This window comes from Molothrus ater, chromosome 2 (genome assembly GCF_012460135.2).
Source record: "Molothrus ater isolate BHLD 08-10-18 breed brown headed cowbird chromosome 2, BPBGC_Mater_1.1, whole genome shotgun sequence".
NCBI lineage: Eukaryota > Metazoa > Chordata > Aves > Passeriformes > Icteridae > Molothrus > Molothrus ater.
The window spans coordinates 142,795-161,040 of NC_050479.2; the positions used below are offsets into that span (position 1 = coordinate 142,795).

The 18,246-nt window shown below is 66.8% G+C and overlaps 3 protein-coding genes across 4 annotated transcripts; 2 read left to right on the forward strand and 1 right to left on the reverse strand.

Moving 5' to 3' along the window:
* The first annotated feature begins 13 nt into the window (after positions 1–13).
* On the forward strand, positions 14–5,710 carry ARFIP2 (ADP ribosylation factor interacting protein 2). 2 transcript variants are annotated; one of them, XM_036389061.1, is made up of 9 exons: positions 14–100; positions 969–1,076; positions 1,167–1,275; positions 2,105–2,215; positions 2,699–2,814; positions 3,219–3,440; positions 3,741–3,898; positions 3,978–4,152; positions 4,486–5,710. In XM_036389061.1, exons 2-9 carry the CDS (start codon positions 978–980, stop codon positions 4,639–4,641), a joined length of 1,146 nt encoding a protein of 381 aa, XP_036244954.1. In that variant the 5' UTR covers positions 14–100; positions 969–977; the 3' UTR covers positions 4,642–5,710. The 2 variants fall into 2 exon arrangements, with proteins under 2 accessions (XP_036244954.1, XP_036244945.1); XM_036389052.1 differs by lacking the exon at positions 2,105–2,215.
* A 1,987-nt stretch (positions 5,711–7,697) lies between these two features.
* LOC118689107 (proline-rich proteoglycan 2-like) lies at positions 7,698–9,097 on the reverse strand. Its single transcript, XM_036387226.1, has 2 exons — positions 9,065–9,097; positions 7,698–8,396 (listed from the first exon to the last, which is right to left on the reverse strand). The coding sequence occupies exons 1-2, from the start codon at positions 9,095–9,097 to the stop codon at positions 7,698–7,700; spliced, it is 732 nt and encodes a 243-aa protein (XP_036243119.1).
* TRIM3 (tripartite motif containing 3) lies at positions 7,988–17,365 on the forward strand. Its single transcript, XM_036388807.1, has 12 exons — positions 7,988–8,107; positions 9,082–9,223; positions 11,037–11,271; positions 11,682–11,842; positions 12,102–12,282; positions 12,692–13,415; positions 13,606–13,709; positions 14,056–14,223; positions 14,307–14,475; positions 15,137–15,207; positions 15,295–15,435; positions 16,702–17,365. Exons 2-12 carry the CDS (start codon positions 9,096–9,098, stop codon positions 16,852–16,854), a joined length of 2,235 nt encoding a protein of 744 aa, XP_036244700.1. The 5' UTR covers positions 7,988–8,107; positions 9,082–9,095; the 3' UTR covers positions 16,855–17,365.
* Positions 17,366–18,246: the final 881 nt, after the last annotated feature.

An 18,246-nucleotide genomic window follows, 5' to 3' on the forward strand; every position in this document is an offset into this window, starting at 1 on the left:
GCGATGACGCCACTTCCGGGCCCTTGACGCCACTTTCGGCGCGTCCGGGCCGAAGCGGAGCGGGAGCGGCGCGGGGGGGCCCGGCGGGGCCGGGGCGCAGGTGGGGCTGGGCAGGGACCGGGCGGGGTGAGCGGCCGTGGGGCCGCTGGAGCCGGGCCGGGACAGCCCCGGGAGCGAGGCCGGGGCCGCCGCCGCCCGGGGCCGGTTCCGGCAGGAGCGGCCCCCGGGGGTTCCCTCGGAGGTCGGTCCCGTCCCGGGGCCTTGCCGTGCGTGGCTGCGGACGGCTCCGTTCCGACGCTGCCCCCGCCAGCCCCGGAGGCTGTGGGACTGCGGGGCCGTTCTCCGGCGAGGATGGCCCTGGGCGGTGGCGGCCTCTGCCCGCGGGGTTGGACCCTGGAGCCGGGCCGGGCGCTGTGCCCGCCGGGGAGGGGACAGGTCGCGGGTAACGGGCTCTTGGGAGCCCGCCCCGGGCCCCGCCTGCTCTGGAATGTGCCCGGACCGGTCCGAGCGCTGCGGGCCCCCCCCGCGCTCCTGTGTACGTGGCTCCGGGCGCCCTCCTGGCCGGGGCCGTGCTGGGCGCCGCCAGCGCCGCTGTTTCGGGCAGGGTCTGCGGGGATCCCCAGCGGGGTTTGTGAGCGGGAGCTCGGCGTGCGGCCCGAGGGGCGGGGGAGCCCGGCAGTCCTGGGCGCGATGGTGTGGGAGCCACGGTGGGGTCGGTGCCTCTGGGATGTGCCGCCCTGCGGGTCCGTTCCGGGAGCAGGGGTGTCCCGAGGGGCGGCCGGCCGGGCTGGGCAGCGGCTGCAGGAGGCCCTGCGCAGGGGGCAGCGGCTGCTCAGCGCCCGCGGCTGCCGATGCGGGCCCCTCCCTGCGCTGTAGCCTCCTGCTGTCCCAGCACGGCGCCGCGGGTGCTGCCGGTGCCCCGGCCGGGCCGAGGTCCTGGTCCCAGTGCCACGTCCGTGTCCTTGCAGGCCCTGAGGATGTCGGACGGGATCCTGAGCAAGGCAGCCACCATGGAGATCCCCATAAGCAGCAACGGGGACACCAGCAGCCTGCCCGAGGACGATGGCCTGGAGCAGGTCCGGGGCTCGGGAAGCCCGGGGGTGTCTGGGGCTGTCCCAGGGCTGTGCTGTCTCTGCATCTCACCCACTGTGTCCTGTGCCCCCTAGGACCTGCAGCAGGTGATGGTGTCGGGACCCAACCTGAACGAGACCAGCATTGTGTCAGGCGGCTATGGGGGCACAGCCGAGGGCATCATCCCCACGGGCACCATCAAAGGTACTGGGGCTGCCTTTGAGGGAGGGGGACCATCGTGGGACAGAAGGACTCAGCTCCCCTCAGTGCCCCTGACTCATGACAAAGGGCTGTGCCACACCCTAGCTGGGGTGTCACCTGGGGGGGCTCAGGTTCTGTGCAGGGGCAGCATGTGGGGCTGTGTACTGAGGCAGAGCAGGGGCTGCTGTCCCAGCTCCACTCTCCCTGGGCTGGGTGCTCCCCTATCATAGGGTGGGATCTCTGCTGGGAATTTCCATCCCTGTGGGATTCTGAGTCCCTGCTGTGCCAGAGGGTCCCAGGTCTGTCCTGGTCCTTGTGTAGTGGGAGCTCTGGAGTGTGCTGGGGATGAGGCGGCAGGCAGGGGGCCCCGAGCCCACACCCTACTGACCCCTTCTTGCGGGGCCAGCTGGGCTGTGCACCCCGGGAGACCTGGCACCACTGTCCTTGTTCCATGCAGACCTCTCCCTGAGGGCGCCCCAGGGCTTGAGAAGGGTCCGTGTGGGCAGAGAGGGCGAGTGCACGTGTGTGTGCTTCCCTGGAGCACTGCTGCTGCTGGCCCTGTGTCCCTCTGTCCCCGTGACACCAGGCCAGCCCAACCCTTGGGGTGCAAGGATTCCTGCCCAGGGGCAGTGGTGGGGGCGGTTCCTGGGCTGGGGGAGTCCATCTGTGTGGCTGTAGCCGTGTCTCTGGGTTCCAAGGCTCACCTGCTGCCGTTGCTCTCCCGCTGCCGCCCGCCCGCGCACTCGTCCCTGTCCCCTGCCCCCCGTCCCCTCTGCCCTGGCTACCCCACTGTCCCATGCCCTGTGCCCCCCCCCTCCGCTCGGCCCCGCAGCCCCCCCGTTTCCAGGCTCTCTTGTCCACCCTCACCCCCCCCGAGGAGCGTCGGTGCCCCCCAGCGCGCCCGCTGCCCGCAGGATGGCCCGCCCGGCCGCGGCTCCCGCAGGTATGGCGCCCCCGAGGGACACTGGTGAGAGCCCCCGTGGTGGCTGAGTCATGGCCAGAGCCTGCTGCTGATCCTTGTGCTGGGACGGTGCTGAGAACAGCGCTGATGGGCCCAGGGGCTTAGAGGTGGCTCCTGGCCAGGGGGGCCCAGTCTGCCCCTGAGCCCACCTGAGGCACTCCCAGTGCTGCTGGGCAGTGTTCCCCCTGTGTCCAGCCTGGTGAGGATGGGGCAGGGCCTGGTGCAAGCAGAAATGGCTGGGCTGGGGTCTGTGCCCCTGTGTGGGACCCTCAGGGGGGCTGGCAGGAGCAGGGTCCTCACCACAATGCCTGCGAGCCAGTGCTGGGCATGTGCCCAGAGCTAGGCATGCTGCTGTGGAAACAGCAGCTCCAGGACATAGGGCTCTGGAGGCTGGGGCTGCCCGGTCCCCATGGCTGCTGCCCTCCTGGAGCTGGTGCCAGGTTCCCATCCCTGTCCCTGTGCCAGGCCCTGGGCTGCACCCACCGCCCCCGGGACCCCCAGCCGGTGGAGAGGAGGTCGTGCGTGGCATTGCCGTTGAGAAGTTTGACATTGTCAAGAAGTGGGGGATCAACACCTACAAGGTGAGGGGACACTGGTGGGCCTTCCTGCCTCACTCCCACAAGCAGCTGCTCTCAGAGGGGTTTTGGGCACTCACATGTACCTTGGCCCCTGTCTCCCCCTGCTGCAGTGCATCAAGCAGCTGCTCTCAGAGGGGTTTGGGGGACTCACGTGTGCTTTGGGCCCTGTCTCCCCTGTTGCAGTGCACCAGGCAGCTGCTCTCAGAGGGGTTTTGGGACTCACACATGCCTTGGGGCCCCATCTCCCCCTGCTGCAGTGCACCAGGCAGCTGCTCTCAGAGGGGTTTGGGGGACTCACACGTGCTTTGGGGCCCCATCTCCCCCTGCTGCAGTGCACCAAGCAGCTGCTCTCAGAGGGGTTTGGGGGACTCACACATGCTTTGGGGCCCCATCTCCCCCTGCTGCAGTGCACCAAGCAGCTGCTGTCGGAGCGGTTCGGCCGAGGGTCCCGCACGGTGGACCTGGAGCTGGAGACCCAGATCGAGCTGCTGCGGGAGACCAAGCGCAAGTACGAGAGCGTCCTGCACCTGGCACGGGCACTCACGGCCCACCTCTACAGCCTCGTGCAGACCCAGCACGCCCTGGGCGACGCCTTTGCTGACCTCAGCCAGAAATCCCCCGAGCTACAGGTGTGCCAGGGCTAGGGGGACACTGCAGTGAGGGCAGGGACACCTGGGCTGGGGGGAGCAGGGGTGGCTGGAGCTTGACCCTGGGGTTGTGGAGGTTAGGATTTGGGGAGTCACACTTGGGCACCAGGGCAGAAACACAATCTGCACAAGAGTGGATGTTGTGCTGCTGCTGGGCTGGGTGGTGCTGTGTCATGGTTGGCCTTGGTGGTCTCAGGGGGCTCTTCCCCCAGAATCCTTGATGGAGGGAAGTGGGGATGGGATCCGTGGCCCCTCACTGTGCCCCCATCCCTGTGACCCCAGGAGGAGTTTGGGTACAACGCAGAGACACAGAAGCTGCTGTGCAAGAACGGGGAGACGCTGCTGGGCGCTGTCAACTTCTTTGTGTCCAGCATCAACACGCTGGTCAACAAGACCATGGAGGACACACTCATGACAGTCAAGCAGTACGAGACAGCCAGGTGGGACAGGGGGCTCGGGAGGCTCGGGGCTCCTGGGCAGGCCTGGAGGCAGGCCTGTGATGGCAGGGATGCTGTGCAGGTTGGAGTATGACGCGTACCGCACGGACCTGGAGGAGCTGAGCATGGGCCCGCGCGACGCTGGCGCCGTCAGCCGCCTGGACGCCGCCCAGAGCCAGTTCCAGAGCCACAAGGACAAGTACGAGAAGCTGCGGGCGGACGTGGCCATCAAGCTCAAATTCTTGGAGGAGAACAAGGTGGGTGCAGGGATGGGAGGTGCGGGGTGGGGATGGGGACACAGGAATGGGAGATGCAAGACAGAGGTGAGGCATGCAGAGATGGGGCACATGAGGAGGGGGGATTTGGGGCAGGGATGGGGGGAAGTGCAGGGTTAGGAGGCACAGGGATGGGGTCATTGCAGGGATTTGACAGCCACACTGGATTTGTCACTCAAGGACACGAATTGGGTGGAACGGGCAGTGCAGAGGGAGAGTGGTGGCACTCAGGGGGTCTCAGAGGGCTTTCCAACCCCTTTTCTGTGCTGCTGGGGTGGGCTCAGGCCCCCCCGGTCATGATCCCTCCCCTCCCAGATCAAGGTGATGCACAAGCAACTGCTGCTGTTCCACAATGCCATCTCTGCGTACTTTGCTGGGAACCAGCAGCAGCTTGAGCAGACCCTCAAGCAGTTCAACATCAAGCTCAAGACCCCCGGCGCCGAGAAGCCCTCCTGGCTGGAGGAGCAGTGAGCCCCCGTGCCCCCCCGGATGGAGGAGCACACATGGACCTCAATTGTGGCCGGGGGCTCGTGGGGGCCACAGCCCAGGCCTGTCTTGGATGGGGGGGGGCCCCCAGGTGTGGGGAGCTGCCAGAGGGCTGGGTCCCCCCTCATCCCACAGCCCCTCCTCAGGGCAGGGTGCAGCAGCTCCTCGGCACAGACCCCACACAGCAGACAGCTGGAGCCCCCCTGCCCTTGACACTCCCAAGGGGGCTGGCTGAGCTGCTGCCCCCAGACACCCCACTCACCCTGGGGTGAGCCAGGACCTTCCACTGTCCCCCCTCTGCCTCCCCGGGGCAGGATGAGGGTGCACCCCTCCCAGGCCCACTGCCACTTCCCCCCAGGGAGCCCCCTGCCCTGTGGCACAGTGGAGCTGGGTGGGGGCAGCACCGGCACAGCCAGGCCCCCCTGTATTGAGGAGGGGCTGTGGGGCTGCACCTGGCACTCAAGGGGCTCCTGCTCTGCCTGCCAGTGCTAGGGACACCCCAGCCCCCTCCAGGCCATTCACAGGTTTTTCCAGCCTGGCTGCTCATGCACTCCTGATTCACAGGGGGCTGCACCCCCAAAGACCCCCCTGCTTCCCCAACCGGGGCTGTGGCACCCTGGGCTGGGCTGGTGAGGGGTCCCTGTGCCCTGCTGCTCGTGGCAGGGGGAGTCGCTGGCCAGGCACAGGTCCCCTGGAACCCTGGGAGAGGACAGGGGGCTCCAAGCAGGGACCAAAGGTCAGTGGAGACACAGGGGGTGCACGCGTATCCATGCGTGTCCGTGTGCGGGCACACGCGTGTCCCCGGACTGGGCACCTGTGCTGCACACGGGGGCTGGGGTCCCGGCCAGGGCCCACCCCCACCCCATGAGGGGCCCCCCGCTACCCCCGCACTTGGGCACTTTCTCCTGAGACAAAACTGTTGGTTTTTCTTGCTCATTAATTTAACTCATAATTTAATGTCGGGATCCGACTTCCCCCTGCCCCGCCCTGGTGACGGTCTGACCCCCCAAGCCCCTGACTTCTGTAAAACCCCAATAAATGGTACAGATCAGTGTGTGCCGAGCCACAGCGGGACAAGGAGGGGCTGCAGCTGCGGGCTGCGGCTGCCAGGGTGGGTGGGAGATGGGGGCATGAGCCCCACAACAGTGAGGACCCTGATGGAGCCCTAGGGCAAGGGGGACTGGCTGCTACTTGTGGGGTCCCAGGCTTGGAAGGGGAATGAGCTGGAGCACGGGAGAGATGGCTCTGGGGGTGAGAGAGGGGCTTGGGGGGATCCTGCTTCCCCTCCAGCAAGGGGAGCCACCCCTTGCTCCAGCCCCGTGGCACCAGCATGAACCAGGACCAGGTGGGAGTCAATGGGGACAGGATGGGGGGCACCACACGGGGAGGCTGGGTGGGATCGGCCTGGGGTTCCTGGCACCATCACCACTGTCCCACTGGTGTCACTGAGAGCTCGGGAGTCCCACAGGATGGATTCCCCTTCCCCAGGCCAGGCACTCGGGCTGGTGCCATCTGGTGCCCTCCTCCATTGCCCTTCAACCTATTCCTACTCTAGGAATTGGATTTGTCCAATTTCTGCTCCCCTGGGGCTCCTGGACACCCCCCAGGACACTCACTGGCCCCTGGGACACTGCCTTCAGAAGATTCCCAGCCCTCCTGAACCATCCTCCTGGACATCCTCTCCCTCTGCCCCCTGGAACACTGAAACCCTCCCATGGGGTCCTGCCACTCCCCAGACATGGATGTGAGCAATCCCTGGCCATGCTGAGCTGCTGGGCTCGGGTGGGTGTCTGCCCCCAAGGGATGAGAGCTGTTCCAGGTGCCTGCTCTGTGCCCCCAGGCCCATCCTCCAGGTCCTGTGGGATACTGGGGAAGGACCTGGGATCTCTGTGGGGAGGAAGAGCTGCTGGAGGTGAGGATGGAGGTCCTTGGTGGAGGGGAGCCCCTGTGCTGCTCCCGTGCTGCTCCCGTGCTGCTCCCGTGCTGCAGGTGTCCCAGCAGCTGATCCCCGTGGTGCTGCAGGTGTCCCAGCAGGTGATGCCCGCGGTGCTGCAGGTGGGACACGTGAAGCCTCAGCCCCCACTGCTGTGTCTGGGGGTGCTGGCTGTGAGTGGGGGGTCCTGGGGGTGGGTCCCGTGTTCCAGGGCAGGTCACCCCCATCACCCTCATCATCATCATCCCTGCTCCTGGGGCACTGTGATGGCTGCACAACCAGGTCTGGCCTGGCTGCGGAACCCTCCAGACACTGACGCCAAGGTGGAGGGGCAGGGAACCATGCTGGGGCCCCCCATGTGGATTTGGACAGATTTACTGGGGGGCTGGTTCATGGCAGAGCTCTGGCTCCATCCTGGAGCTGATGGGTCTCCCTGATGGGTCCCCAAATGTGCTGGGCTGGGTCAGCACCTTCCTGTCCCTGTGGTCATCATCCCCCCATGGCCCAGTCCAGCAGTGACCTGGCGGGGGATAGGGGCACCTCCTCTGTACCTCTGGAGCTCCAGCTCTGCCAGGATGCCCTGTCCAAGACCTGCCTCACCCAAAGGAGGCAGCCGGGAGCTGCTGGAATTCCCGGGAAGCTGCAGCAGGTGGGCTCGATGCCACGTCCTGAACGGGGTGGGGGGGCCACCAGCTGATGGGGGGGATGGTGATGAGGGGAGTCCCACGTGGAGGAGGAGCTGTGGCAGCTGGCAGGTGGGAAGATGCGTGGGCTTCCTAAAAACTGAGGGGCTGGGGTGGGCCTACTGGGCTCTGGTTTTAGTCCTATCCCCCCCTTTATAAACCCCTTTGTACCCGGCCTGTACCTCCTTTATACCACCCCTCTATAACCGCTATGTTACACCTCTTTTTACCTGTGCATCCCCCTCGCCGCCCTTTATACCCACCTGTTCGCCTTGACCTTCCCTTTATTCCCCCTTTTATATTCTTCCTACTTCCCAATTTATTCCACCCGTCACCCCACGCTCGGTAACCCCCCCGCCGCGCCATGCCCCCACCCACCAGTGTGTGCCCACATTCCCCAGCCCTGCTCCCGCTCCAATTTGGGGTCAGCCCCCCCAGATTCGGGGTCGGGATGTGGTTGCCGTGGCAACAGCCGGGTACCCCTGGATGCGCGGAGCCCCCCCCAGCTGCAGAGCCACAGCCCAGGGCGAGACCACTGCCGCTGGAGGGGGGGCCGAGGGGTCACTTTGCGCACTTTCCCGCCGCACCCTCCCCACGAGCCCCCCAGCCGGGGGCGGCAGCGCGTCCTGCGGCGGCGCCTCGGCACCGCGCGTGGGGTGTCCTCGGGGGCGGGTTCCGTGGGACGGGGAGGCGGTGGCGCGTCCCGCCTCCCCCTGCGGAGCGCGGTTGGTGCCGCCCGGCCCGGCCGCCTCCCTGTCGCATCCCGGGCCGGGGCCGAGGATGCGCCGTGGGGTCCCGCGGCGCGCGCGGGAGCGAGGAGGGGGCTGCGGGGGGGGTGAGTGCGGGGGTGAGCGGGGGCGGCCCCGGCACCGGGCACCGGGCGGGGGGGGGCACCGCGGGGAGGGGTGTGAGGGGCCGGGGGGGGGGGGCGGGATGGCCGCGGGCAGCGCCCCCCGGGCCCCGCGGGCCGTGGGACCCCCGGGCTCCGCCGTGCCCCGTTGCCGCGGGGGGGGCGGTGCCGCACAATGGCGGCCGGGGCGGGGCCGCGGCCTGGAGCGCGGAGCCGCCGCAGCGCCGTGAGCGGGGCCGGGGCCGGGCCGGGGACAGCGGCGGTGGGCACGGGGCTGCGGGGTCAGTGCGGCGCCGGGGACAGGGGGGTGAGGGGTGTCGCACGGGACCGGGGCTGGGCTCGGTGCCGGGGGGCTCAAGAGGCGGCGGCGGCGGCGGTGGGGTGTGCCCCTGGGGCGGGAGGGCGGCTGCTGTGGGTGCTGTGGGTGCCCTGTGGCGATTCCTCACCATGGATGGTGCCATGGGGCCAAGGAGAGGGGCTGTGGGGTCAGTGCATTCCGAGGGGCAGGAGGGGCAGGGCAGTGCCGGGGACACGGTGCTGTCTGTGTGAGGCTGTGGGGGCCATGGGCACGGTGGGGTCAGGGGGAGTCCCCGTGTGTGCCCCACAAGGTGTCTGTGGGGCCAGGGACTGCGGGATCCCTTGGGGTGGCTGCCCCGGGGTGCTGAGCCCTCATGCCACGGGGTGAGTGTCTGTTATGGCCTTCTCTGGGGCTGTGGGGTGGGCAGGGGGCTGTGGAGCACGGTGGGTTCAGTGGTGGGCTGCAGGGTGCCATGCAGTGCCTCCCCAGCATTTAAATTCCCCCCACTCTCGGGCTGAGGGTCTGCCATGACCCACCCCGAGCCTGTGGGGCGGGTGGGCGCTGCGTGGCGCCGTGGTTGGGGCTGGGAGCGGCCGTGGGGTGCCGGCAGCGCCGTGGGGTGCTGCAGGGTGCGTGCCCCTCACTGTGGTGTGCCCGCCAGGCTGAGGAGCCACCATGGCCCGCCATGAGCCCGCCAGCCCGGTGGTGCGGCAGATTGACCAGCAGTTCCTGATCTGCAGCATCTGCCTCGACCGCTACTGCAACCCCAAGGTGCTGCCCTGCCTGCACACCTTCTGCGAGAGGTGGGACCTCCCGAACCCACCTGAGCCCCCTGCATCCTCCCAAACCCCATCCCTGCCTGCACGCTTTCTGTGAGAGATGGGACCTCCTGAGCCCCCCCTGCCCCCCTGAACCCAATCCCTGCCTGCACACCTCCTGTGAGAGGTGGGACCCCTCATTACACTTCCTCCCTGCCCCCCACTGCACCCCCGGTGTACCCTCTGTGCCTGGCACCCACTCTCCATCCCTACCGTGTCTCTGGGCACCCCTATACCCCTCCTGTGCCTTCTGCACCCCACCAGCATCCATCCCCAGCACATCCCCACCGTGCCCTGGGCCCCCTGCACCCCCTGAGCCCTGACTGCAGCCCTGCCACTGCCACCCTCCAAATGCACTCCCCATGTCCTTACTGCCCCCCTGCACCCCCCAGCTGCTCTGCCCCTCCAGCACCTATCCCTCTGCCCCCCAGTGCACCCAGCCCCCTCTGCCTTGCTGCACCCCCTGTGTCCCTGAGCCTGCACCCCAGCACTACTGGCTGCACCCCCATGTGCCCCACTGCACCCCCTAAACCCTCAGTGTGAGCAGAACCCCCCTGAGCCCCACTGGTGTGAGCCAGGCCCTCCTGCACTCCCTGCCCTCCCAATGAGAGATGGAGTCAGGCCTCCTGTGCCCCCAGAGGTGGGGACTGGGACCCCCCTACATCCATGGCGCACGGTGGGGCTGGGACCCCCTGCCCTCCACACCCCTCTTCTCTGGGAGGGCTGCACAGCCCCTGAGCCCCCTGAGTGTGGGTGCTGGGGGCACCCTGGCTGGGTCCCCAAGTGGGGGGGTCTTGTTGCTGATGTCCCCCTCTCTCTGTGCTCCCAGAGCCCTCTGGTCCTACTCCATCCATCCATCCATCCATCCATCCATCCATCCATCCATCCATCCATCCATCCATCCATCCATCCATCCATCCATCCATCCATCCATCCATCATCTCCCCAGGGGCACTGGCACTGCTATCCCTTGTCCATCCTGTCCATCTGTCTGACTGCCCGCTCCCCTGCCACTCCCCCACCTGGTGTGACGCCACACAGCCCTCCAGTCTGTCTGTCCATCTGTGTCTCCCATCCTCATGTGACACTGTGCAGCCCCCCCATGTGACTGTCCGTCTGTCCTCCTCCTGCACCCCAGTGTGACACTGCAGCCCTGCCATCTTGTCCATCTGTCCCCTGGTTTGTCTGTCCCTCCCACCCTGTTCTCACCCCCGGGTGCTCCACCACACAGCCCCCATGTCTGTGTGTCCATCTCTCCCCCTGCTCTCTGCCTGCACCCCAACCCTTTGGGTCTGTCTCGCTGCCCCCCTCTCCCTGTGTTCCTCACTGCCTTGTCTGTCCATCCTGCTGCTCCTGTCCCACTGTCAGTGTGTTCAGCCCCCCTGTCCATCCATCTGTCCCCAGGCCTATCCACATGCTCTTGTCCTGCATCCTGACCCTTGTGTTCATCTGTCCATCCCACTCTCTCTACCTGCCCCCAACCCTAGGTGGCACGTTCACCCTTCTGTCCCCCCATCAAGCTGTCCGTCCGTTCCCCTGTCTCCCTGTCCATCCGTCTGTCCCTTCATCCCCCTGTTCTGCCCCCACAGACATGCCCCATCCCCCACCCCAGCAGGCCCTATCCCCCCATCCATCCCCTCATCTGTCCCCCTGTTGTCCCTATATCTGGACCCACGTGCCCCCTGTGCCCCCACTCCTGTCCCTGCCCCTTCATGTCCTGGCCCAGTCTGTCCCTGCCATGCCCGTGTGACCCCTGACCCCCGTGACCCCTGTGACCCCCTGACCCCTGTGACCCCAGGTGTCTGCAGAACTACATTCCGGCCCAGAGCCTGTCCCTGTCGTGCCCCGTGTGCCGCCAGACCTCGATCCTGCCTGAGCGGGGTGTCCCGGCGCTGCCCAACAACTTCTTCATCACCAACCTGATGGAGGTGCTGCAGCGGGACCCCGACCCCCGCGGGGCCCCCCCTGCGCCCCTGCCCCCCCTGGGCGCCGCCACCGGGCAGCCGCTCTGCTGCCCCAACCACGAGGGAAAGGTGGGGCCAGGCGCTGGCCAGGGGCTGGGGGGCTGTGCTGGGGGCTCAAGGGGTCTGGGGGGGGCTGCAGGGACCTGGGGGGCTGCAGGTGTCTGGGGGGCCTGGGGAGGTCCCAAGGGCTGATGTGACTCAGGGGCACTGGGGACCTGCAGGAGCTGGAAAGGCTCTAGGAGGGCTGGGATCTGGGGAAGGAAGGCTAAGAAGGTCTGTGAGGATGTGGAAGGTCTGTGAGGGTCAAGGGGGCTCGGGGGGGCTGCAGGCCTTGGAGAAAGGGTACAGAGAGGGTCTGGGGAGGCTGCAGTGGTCCCGGGAGTATGGGGGAGGCTGTGTGGGCTCAGGAGGTGATTTGGGGCAGGCTGCAGGGTCCTTGGGCTGAGGTGTGGGGCAGCAGGTGAGCGCAGGTGTGGCAGGTGATGGAGTTCTACTGCGAGCCCTGCGAGACAGCCATGTGCCGGGAGTGCACGGAGGGGGAGCGGCGGGAGCACCGGGACCACCGCACCGTGCCGCTGCGCGACGTGCTGGAGCAGCACAAGGCAGCCCTGCAGCACCAGCTGGATGCCGTGCGTGCCAGGTACGGGGGCAGGGGGTGCTGGGGTCCCCAGGGCCCCACTCCCTCTGGGATCAGTGCCAGCTTGATGCCACCCACACACGGTACAGAGGGAGGGGAGGCTGAGGGTGTCGTGGGTACTGTGGGGTTTGAGGGTTCAGGGAGTGCCCGTGTCCTCCTTCTGCAGAGTACCACAGCTGGATGAGGGTGCTGTGGGGGATTTCAGGGTTCAGGTGGGGTTGGTGGGGGTTTGGGACTTCAGGGGGTCCCTGTGTCTCCCCAGGCTCCCGCAGCTGGCAGCAGCTGTGGGGCTGGTAGCCGAGATCAGCCGGCAGCTGGGGCAGCGCCGGGCTGAGGCTGAGGCGGAGATCGGGAGCAGCTTCGAGGAGCTGGAGGCAGCGCTGCGGCAGCGGCGGGAGGTGCTGCTGCGCGACCTGGAGGCCACCTGTGCTGCCAAGCAGCAGGTAACACACCTGGGGCTCTGTGCCCTTCACCAGCCCTTCCTGGGAGGGTGTGTGGGTACCCCAGCCATGCCCCACTGCCGGTGGCCCAGCCGGTGCAACAGTTGGGGTCCCAGTGCAGCACCAGCACTGGGGTTGTGGCCATGGCTACGGTGCAGGTGGGGGAGCATGCGGAGCCTTGGTTAGGGGTGCTGGGTGTGGGGGTCCCACACGGACACCACAGAGACGTGCCATCCCCACAGGATGCGCGGAGGGGCGGCTGGAGGTCCTGGCAGGGCCAGGATGTGGCTCAGGTGTGGGTGTTGGCACCGGGGTCCCACCTGGTGCCACAGGTGATGTCCCGTGGTTCAAGTGTGGGTGTTGCACTGGGGTCCCACCTGGTGCCACAGGTGATGATGTCCTGGTCGCGCAGGTGCTGGAGGCGCAGCTGGAGGTGCTTCGGCAGGGCCAGGAGAGCATCCTGAGCAGCTGCGCGTTCACGGAGCAGGCGCTGCACCACGGCTCAGCCACGGAGGTGCTGCTGGTGCAGAAGCAGATGGGCGAGCGGCTGCGGGAGCTGGCGGCGCGGCCCTTCCCCGAGCACCCGCACGAGAACGCGCAGCTCGAGTTCCACGCCGAGCCCGAGGGGCTGCGCCGCTCTATCCAGAACCTGGGCGCGCTGCTGACCACCAGCGCCACGGCGCACACCACGGTGGCCACAGGCGAGGGGCTGCGCCAGGCTGTGGTGGGGCAGCCCTGCTCGCTCAGCGTCACCACCAAGGACAAGGACGGGGCGCTGGTGCGCAGCGGCGGCGCCCGCCTGCGCTTCGCCGTGACAGGCCCCGACGGCGCCGCGGCCGAGGCCGAGGTGCAGGACAACCGCAACGGCACCTACGAGCTGGTGTACACACCGCGCAACGAGGGCGACTTCGTGCTGTCCATCCTGCTCTACGGGCAGCCCGTGCGCGGCTCCCCATTCCGCGCGCGCGCCCTGCGCCCCAGCGACGTGCCCCCGTCCCCCGAGGAGGCCAAGCGCCGCGTCAAGTCCCCGGGCGGGGGGCATGTGCGGCAGAAGGCCCTGCGCCGCCCCGCCAGCATGTACGGCAGCGCCAAGCGCAAGGAGAACCCCATCGAGGACGAGCTCATCTTTCGCGTCGGTGAGTGGGGAGCAGGGGGGTGTCTTGGGATGGTGGGGGCTCCCCAGGGCTCCCCAGGATGGTGGGGTCTCCCTGGGCTCCTCATGGCTCTCTGGAGTGGTGGTGGAGGGCCCCAGGGCGTGGCAGGGGTTTACCGGGGTGGTGAGTGGTCTCCCGGGGCCCCATGTTCCCCCCTGACTGGTGCCTGCAGGCAGCCGTGGCCGGGAGAAGGGCGAGTTCACCAACCTGCAGGGGATCTCCACATCCAGCGCTGGCCGCATCGTTGTGGCTGACAGCAACAACCAGTGCGTGCAGGTATGAACACCCTTGGGACCTCCAACCCCCCCAGGACCCCCACTGACTCTTGTTGCCCTCCACTAACCCCTACAGCAACAATCAGTGCATGCAGGTATGGACCCCTGGGACCCCCGCTGATCCCCCCGGGTAACCCTGAACCCCCATGACCCCACTGACCCCATCAGCAGTAACCAATGTGTGCAGGTACAGTCCCCTCCCTGGATCCCTGAAGTGTCCCAGACCCCCACTGACTCCCCCTGCTCCCCCCTGGCTCCCACAGTGGTTCTCCAATGGGGGGCAGTTCTGGCTGCATTTCAGGGTGGGGGGTGTTGCCCTGGTTCCCCTGACCCTGCTGCCCTCGCAGGTGTTCAGTAACGAGGGGCAGTTCCGGCTGCGTTTCGGGGTGCGGGGCCGTTCCCCAGGGCAGCTCCAGCGCCCCACAGGGGTCTCAGTGGACACCAACGGTGACATCATTGTGGCCGACTACGACAACCGCTGGGTCAGCGTGTTCTCACCTGAGGGCAAGTTCAAGGTGAGGCAAAGCAGGGCTCTGAGGGGGAGCCGTGGGCTGGGGGTCCATGGCAGCTCCCAGCCTCACTGCCTGTCCCCCCCCAGACAAAGCTGGGTGCGGGGCGGCTGATGGGCCCCAAGGGCGTCGCTGTGGACAAAAACGGGCACATCATCGTGGTGGACAACAAGGCTTGCTGCGTCTTCATCTTCCAGCCCAACGGCAAGCTGGTGGCACGGTTTGGCTCCCGCGGCACCGCCGAGCGCCAGTTCGCAGGTACCTGCCCTGGGACCCCCCAGCTGGGAGCCCAGGGCAGGCAGGACCGTGTGCCCCACATTGCTGGGGCAGCTGGTGGCACTGGGACCCCAAGAATGGCCTGAGCCTGGGGCACAGGTCCAGGCTGCAGTTCTAGACTTGCTTTCTGGATCCAGCTCTGGGCTGTGGGTTCAGGTTCTGGGCTCAGGACTTGTTCTGAGCTCTGGTTTGAGTTCTGGGGCTGGACAGGGAGCCAGGATCTGGTTCTAGGTCCAGCAACAGGTTCAGGGCTCTGGGGTGATGATCCAGTTCCAGGTTCTATCTCTGGGCTCTGGTTCAGGACTGAGATCCCAGGCTCTGAGTTCAGGGTTTGGTTCTGGGTTGGGTCTGGGTTCTGAGCTGTGTGTCCTAGACTGGGGCACTGGGTTTAGTTCTGGATACAGATTGTGGGTCTGGGTTTAGTTCTGGGTTGGGGCCCTGGGCTCAGGTTCTGGCAGTGGCTCCATCCTGGGGGCTCTGAGTTCTCGGCTCTGTCCATGCCTCAGGGCTCTGGGTCCATTCTGGTCCTGCCATAGAATGGGGCCAGGGCTGAACCCCGCCATTGCCCTCAGGGCCGAGCCCCCCGGTCCTGGGGATGAGTTCTCTGTGCCCCTCTCGGCCTGAGCCTCCTTTGTCTCCTCAGGACCCCATTTTGTGGCTGTCAACAACAAGAATGAGATTGTGGTGACCGACTTCCACAACCACTCTGTGAAGGTGAGTGCAGGCACAGGCAGGTGCTGAGAGCCCCCTGGTGCTCTGAGGGCGGGCTGGGGGCTGCAGTGACCCCCCCATGCCCACCAGGTGTACAATGCCGAGGGTGAGTTCCTGTTCAAGTTCGGCTCGCACGGCGAGGGCAACGGGCAGTTCAACGCACCCACGGGGGTGGCCGTGGACAGCAACGGCAACATCATCGTGGCTGACTGGGGCAACAGCCGCATCCAGGTACCACACCTGTGCCCACAGGGACGCCTGTGCTGGCACGGACACACGGACAGCTGTGCCCGCACGGACACACAGCTGTGCCTGCATGGACACACGGACACCTGTGCCTGCACGGACACACACACCTGTGCCCACACGGACGCCTGTGCTGGCACAGACACACGGACACCTGTGCTCGCACGGACACACGGACATACACGGACACACACACACCTGTGCCCGCACGGACGCCTGTGCTGGCACGGACACACAGACACCTGTGCCTGCATGGACACATAGACAGCTGTGCCTGCATGGACACGCAGACACCTGTGCCTGCACGGACACACACACCTGTGCCCACACGGACGCCTGTGCTGGCATGGACACACGGACACCTGTGCCCGCACGGACACACGGACATACACGGACACACACACACCTGTGCCCGCACGGACGCCTGTGCTGGCACGAGCACACGGACAGCTGTGCCCGCACGGACACACAGACAGCTGTGCCTGCATGGACACACAGACACCTGTGCCTGCACGGACACACACACCTGTGCCCACATGGACACCTGTGCTGGCACAGACACACAGACACCTGTGCCTGCATGGACACACACACCTGTGCCCACATGGACACCTGTACTGGCACAGACACACAGACACCTGTGCCTGCACGGACACACGGAATCCTGTGCCTGCACAGACACCTGTGCCTACATGGACACCTGTACCTGCACACCTGTACCTGCGCACATCCCCCCAGGGCAGCCCACGGGGGCTCAGCACTGCCCCTTCCCCATCCCACGTGTGTGCTGAGGGCACCTGCAGGGAACCAGGACACAACTGTGTTTGAGTGAGAGAGACTGGAGAGGATCTTGGGTCAGTGGGGAAGAGTCTGTGCAGGGTCTGCAGTCAGATGGGAGGGGTCAGACAAATGGGAGCAACAGAGGAGGGTCTCTGGTCAACTGGGAATGGTCCATGGGGGCCTAGGGGCAGCTGGGAGGAGCTGGGAAGAGTTTTGCACCAAGAGCAACTGGGATGGACTGGGAAGGGGTCTGGGGTCATCTGGGAACAACTGGGAGCGTCTTGGGTTAACTGGAATAGACCCGGGGGGGATCTTGACCACGTGCCCCCACAGGGAGTGCATCCCGCAGGTTTGGGGGCTGTCAGGGCTGGGTGTCCCTGGGCCATGGGGCCATTGGGGGTCCCTGGGGCTGGGTGTCCCTGGGGCTGGGTGTCCCTGGGCCGTGGGGCACAGCACTGTGCACTCCTGCAGGTGTTTGACAGCGCGGGCTCGTTCCTGTCCTACATCAACACGGCGGCTGACCCGCTGTACGGCCCGCAGGGGCTGGCCCTCACCTCCGATGGCCACGTGGTCGTGGCCGACTCGGGCAACCACTGCTTCAAGGCCTATCGCTACCTGCAGTGACGGCCAGGGCACCGGGCACGGCACCGGGCACGGCAGCAGGAGCCTGCAGCTGCACCGGGGGCACGGCTGCCCCGCGGCCTCGCCTGCCCCCCAAGCGCCATCCTGGCTTCATGTGCACTTTATCCCAGGGGGCAGCCGGGCCTGGGGGGGTGAGGATGGGTCCCGTGGGGTGGGGGCTGCCTGGGGGTCACAGTCTGGCCCCTCACCCACGGCAGGGCCAGCATCCCACTGCCCCTGCTGACAGGGTTCCCAAGGTGTGGGGGACTGAGGGGCAGGGGGAGCCGCTGGAAGGGCTTGTGGGGGGCTGGGGGTGGCCAGTCCAGAGCCCCATGCCCCTTGAGGGCTGCCCCCCAGCTCCCAGCTCCCCTCCCCAGCTGTGGGGTGACTGTGTGTGCCTGCTGCCCCACTGCACTGCTGCTCCACAGCTCTGGGGGGCTCCAGGGGCTGTGGGGCAGCTGCCGCACGCTGACAAAACTGTATGTACAAAATAAAGTATTCTGGAAGTACCCTGGCCCGTGCTGCCCCGTAGCCCTGGCTGTCCTTCACACACCCTGCCCTGCAGCCCCCGTGGCCTGTGGGCCCCCCCAGCTGCACTGGACACCCCCAGACTGTGCCAGGCCAGCAGGGACAGGAGCTGTGCCTGGAGCTCAGTGGCACCGTGGGCGCCTGCCTGGCCTGGGCGTTCTGCCAGCACTGACCCATCTGCAGGGACAGGGACACACTGGGAGTGGGGACAGGGTTAGACTGGTCTGTATTGGGTCAGAGTGGTCTGTGCTGGCAGCAGGGTTTGGGCTGGACTGGTCTGTATTTATACTGGGTCAGACTGGGCTGTACTGGCATGGAGACTGGGTCAGACTGGGCTGTACTAGGAGTAGGAACTGGTCCATACTGGTCCGTGTACCCAGGAGAAAGTGGTCAGTGACCTGCCGAGCTGCTCAGACCCCAGTGGACCCCCGGGGATACCACAGGGGCTGTGGAGGGGTCACGGGGCTGCTCTGCCCGGTCCTCACTGACTCTGGCCATCCCTGGGGGATCCTGGATGGCAGCAGAGCTCACCAGACCCTGCTCATCACCCCCACCATCCCTGGGGTGTCTGTGACCCTGTTCCCAAGCAGGGCTGGAGGGAGGATCCAGGGAAGTCCCTGTTCCTGGTCCTGATGCTGGGAAGCTCCCAGAACAGATCACCTGTGGGTCCCACAGCATGGGCAGGACAGCCAGGGATCAGATCCAGCTGAGGGCTGGGAAAGGCAGGTCCTGCTGGGAGACAGGGTGACCTGTGGGACAGGCGTGGGTGTGCCTGCCTGAAGCTCAGCAAAGCTTTTGGCACCATCTCTGTCTCCCTGGCATCCCACGGAGCACCTGCAGCCTGGCTGGGACAGGTGCTCCTTGTTG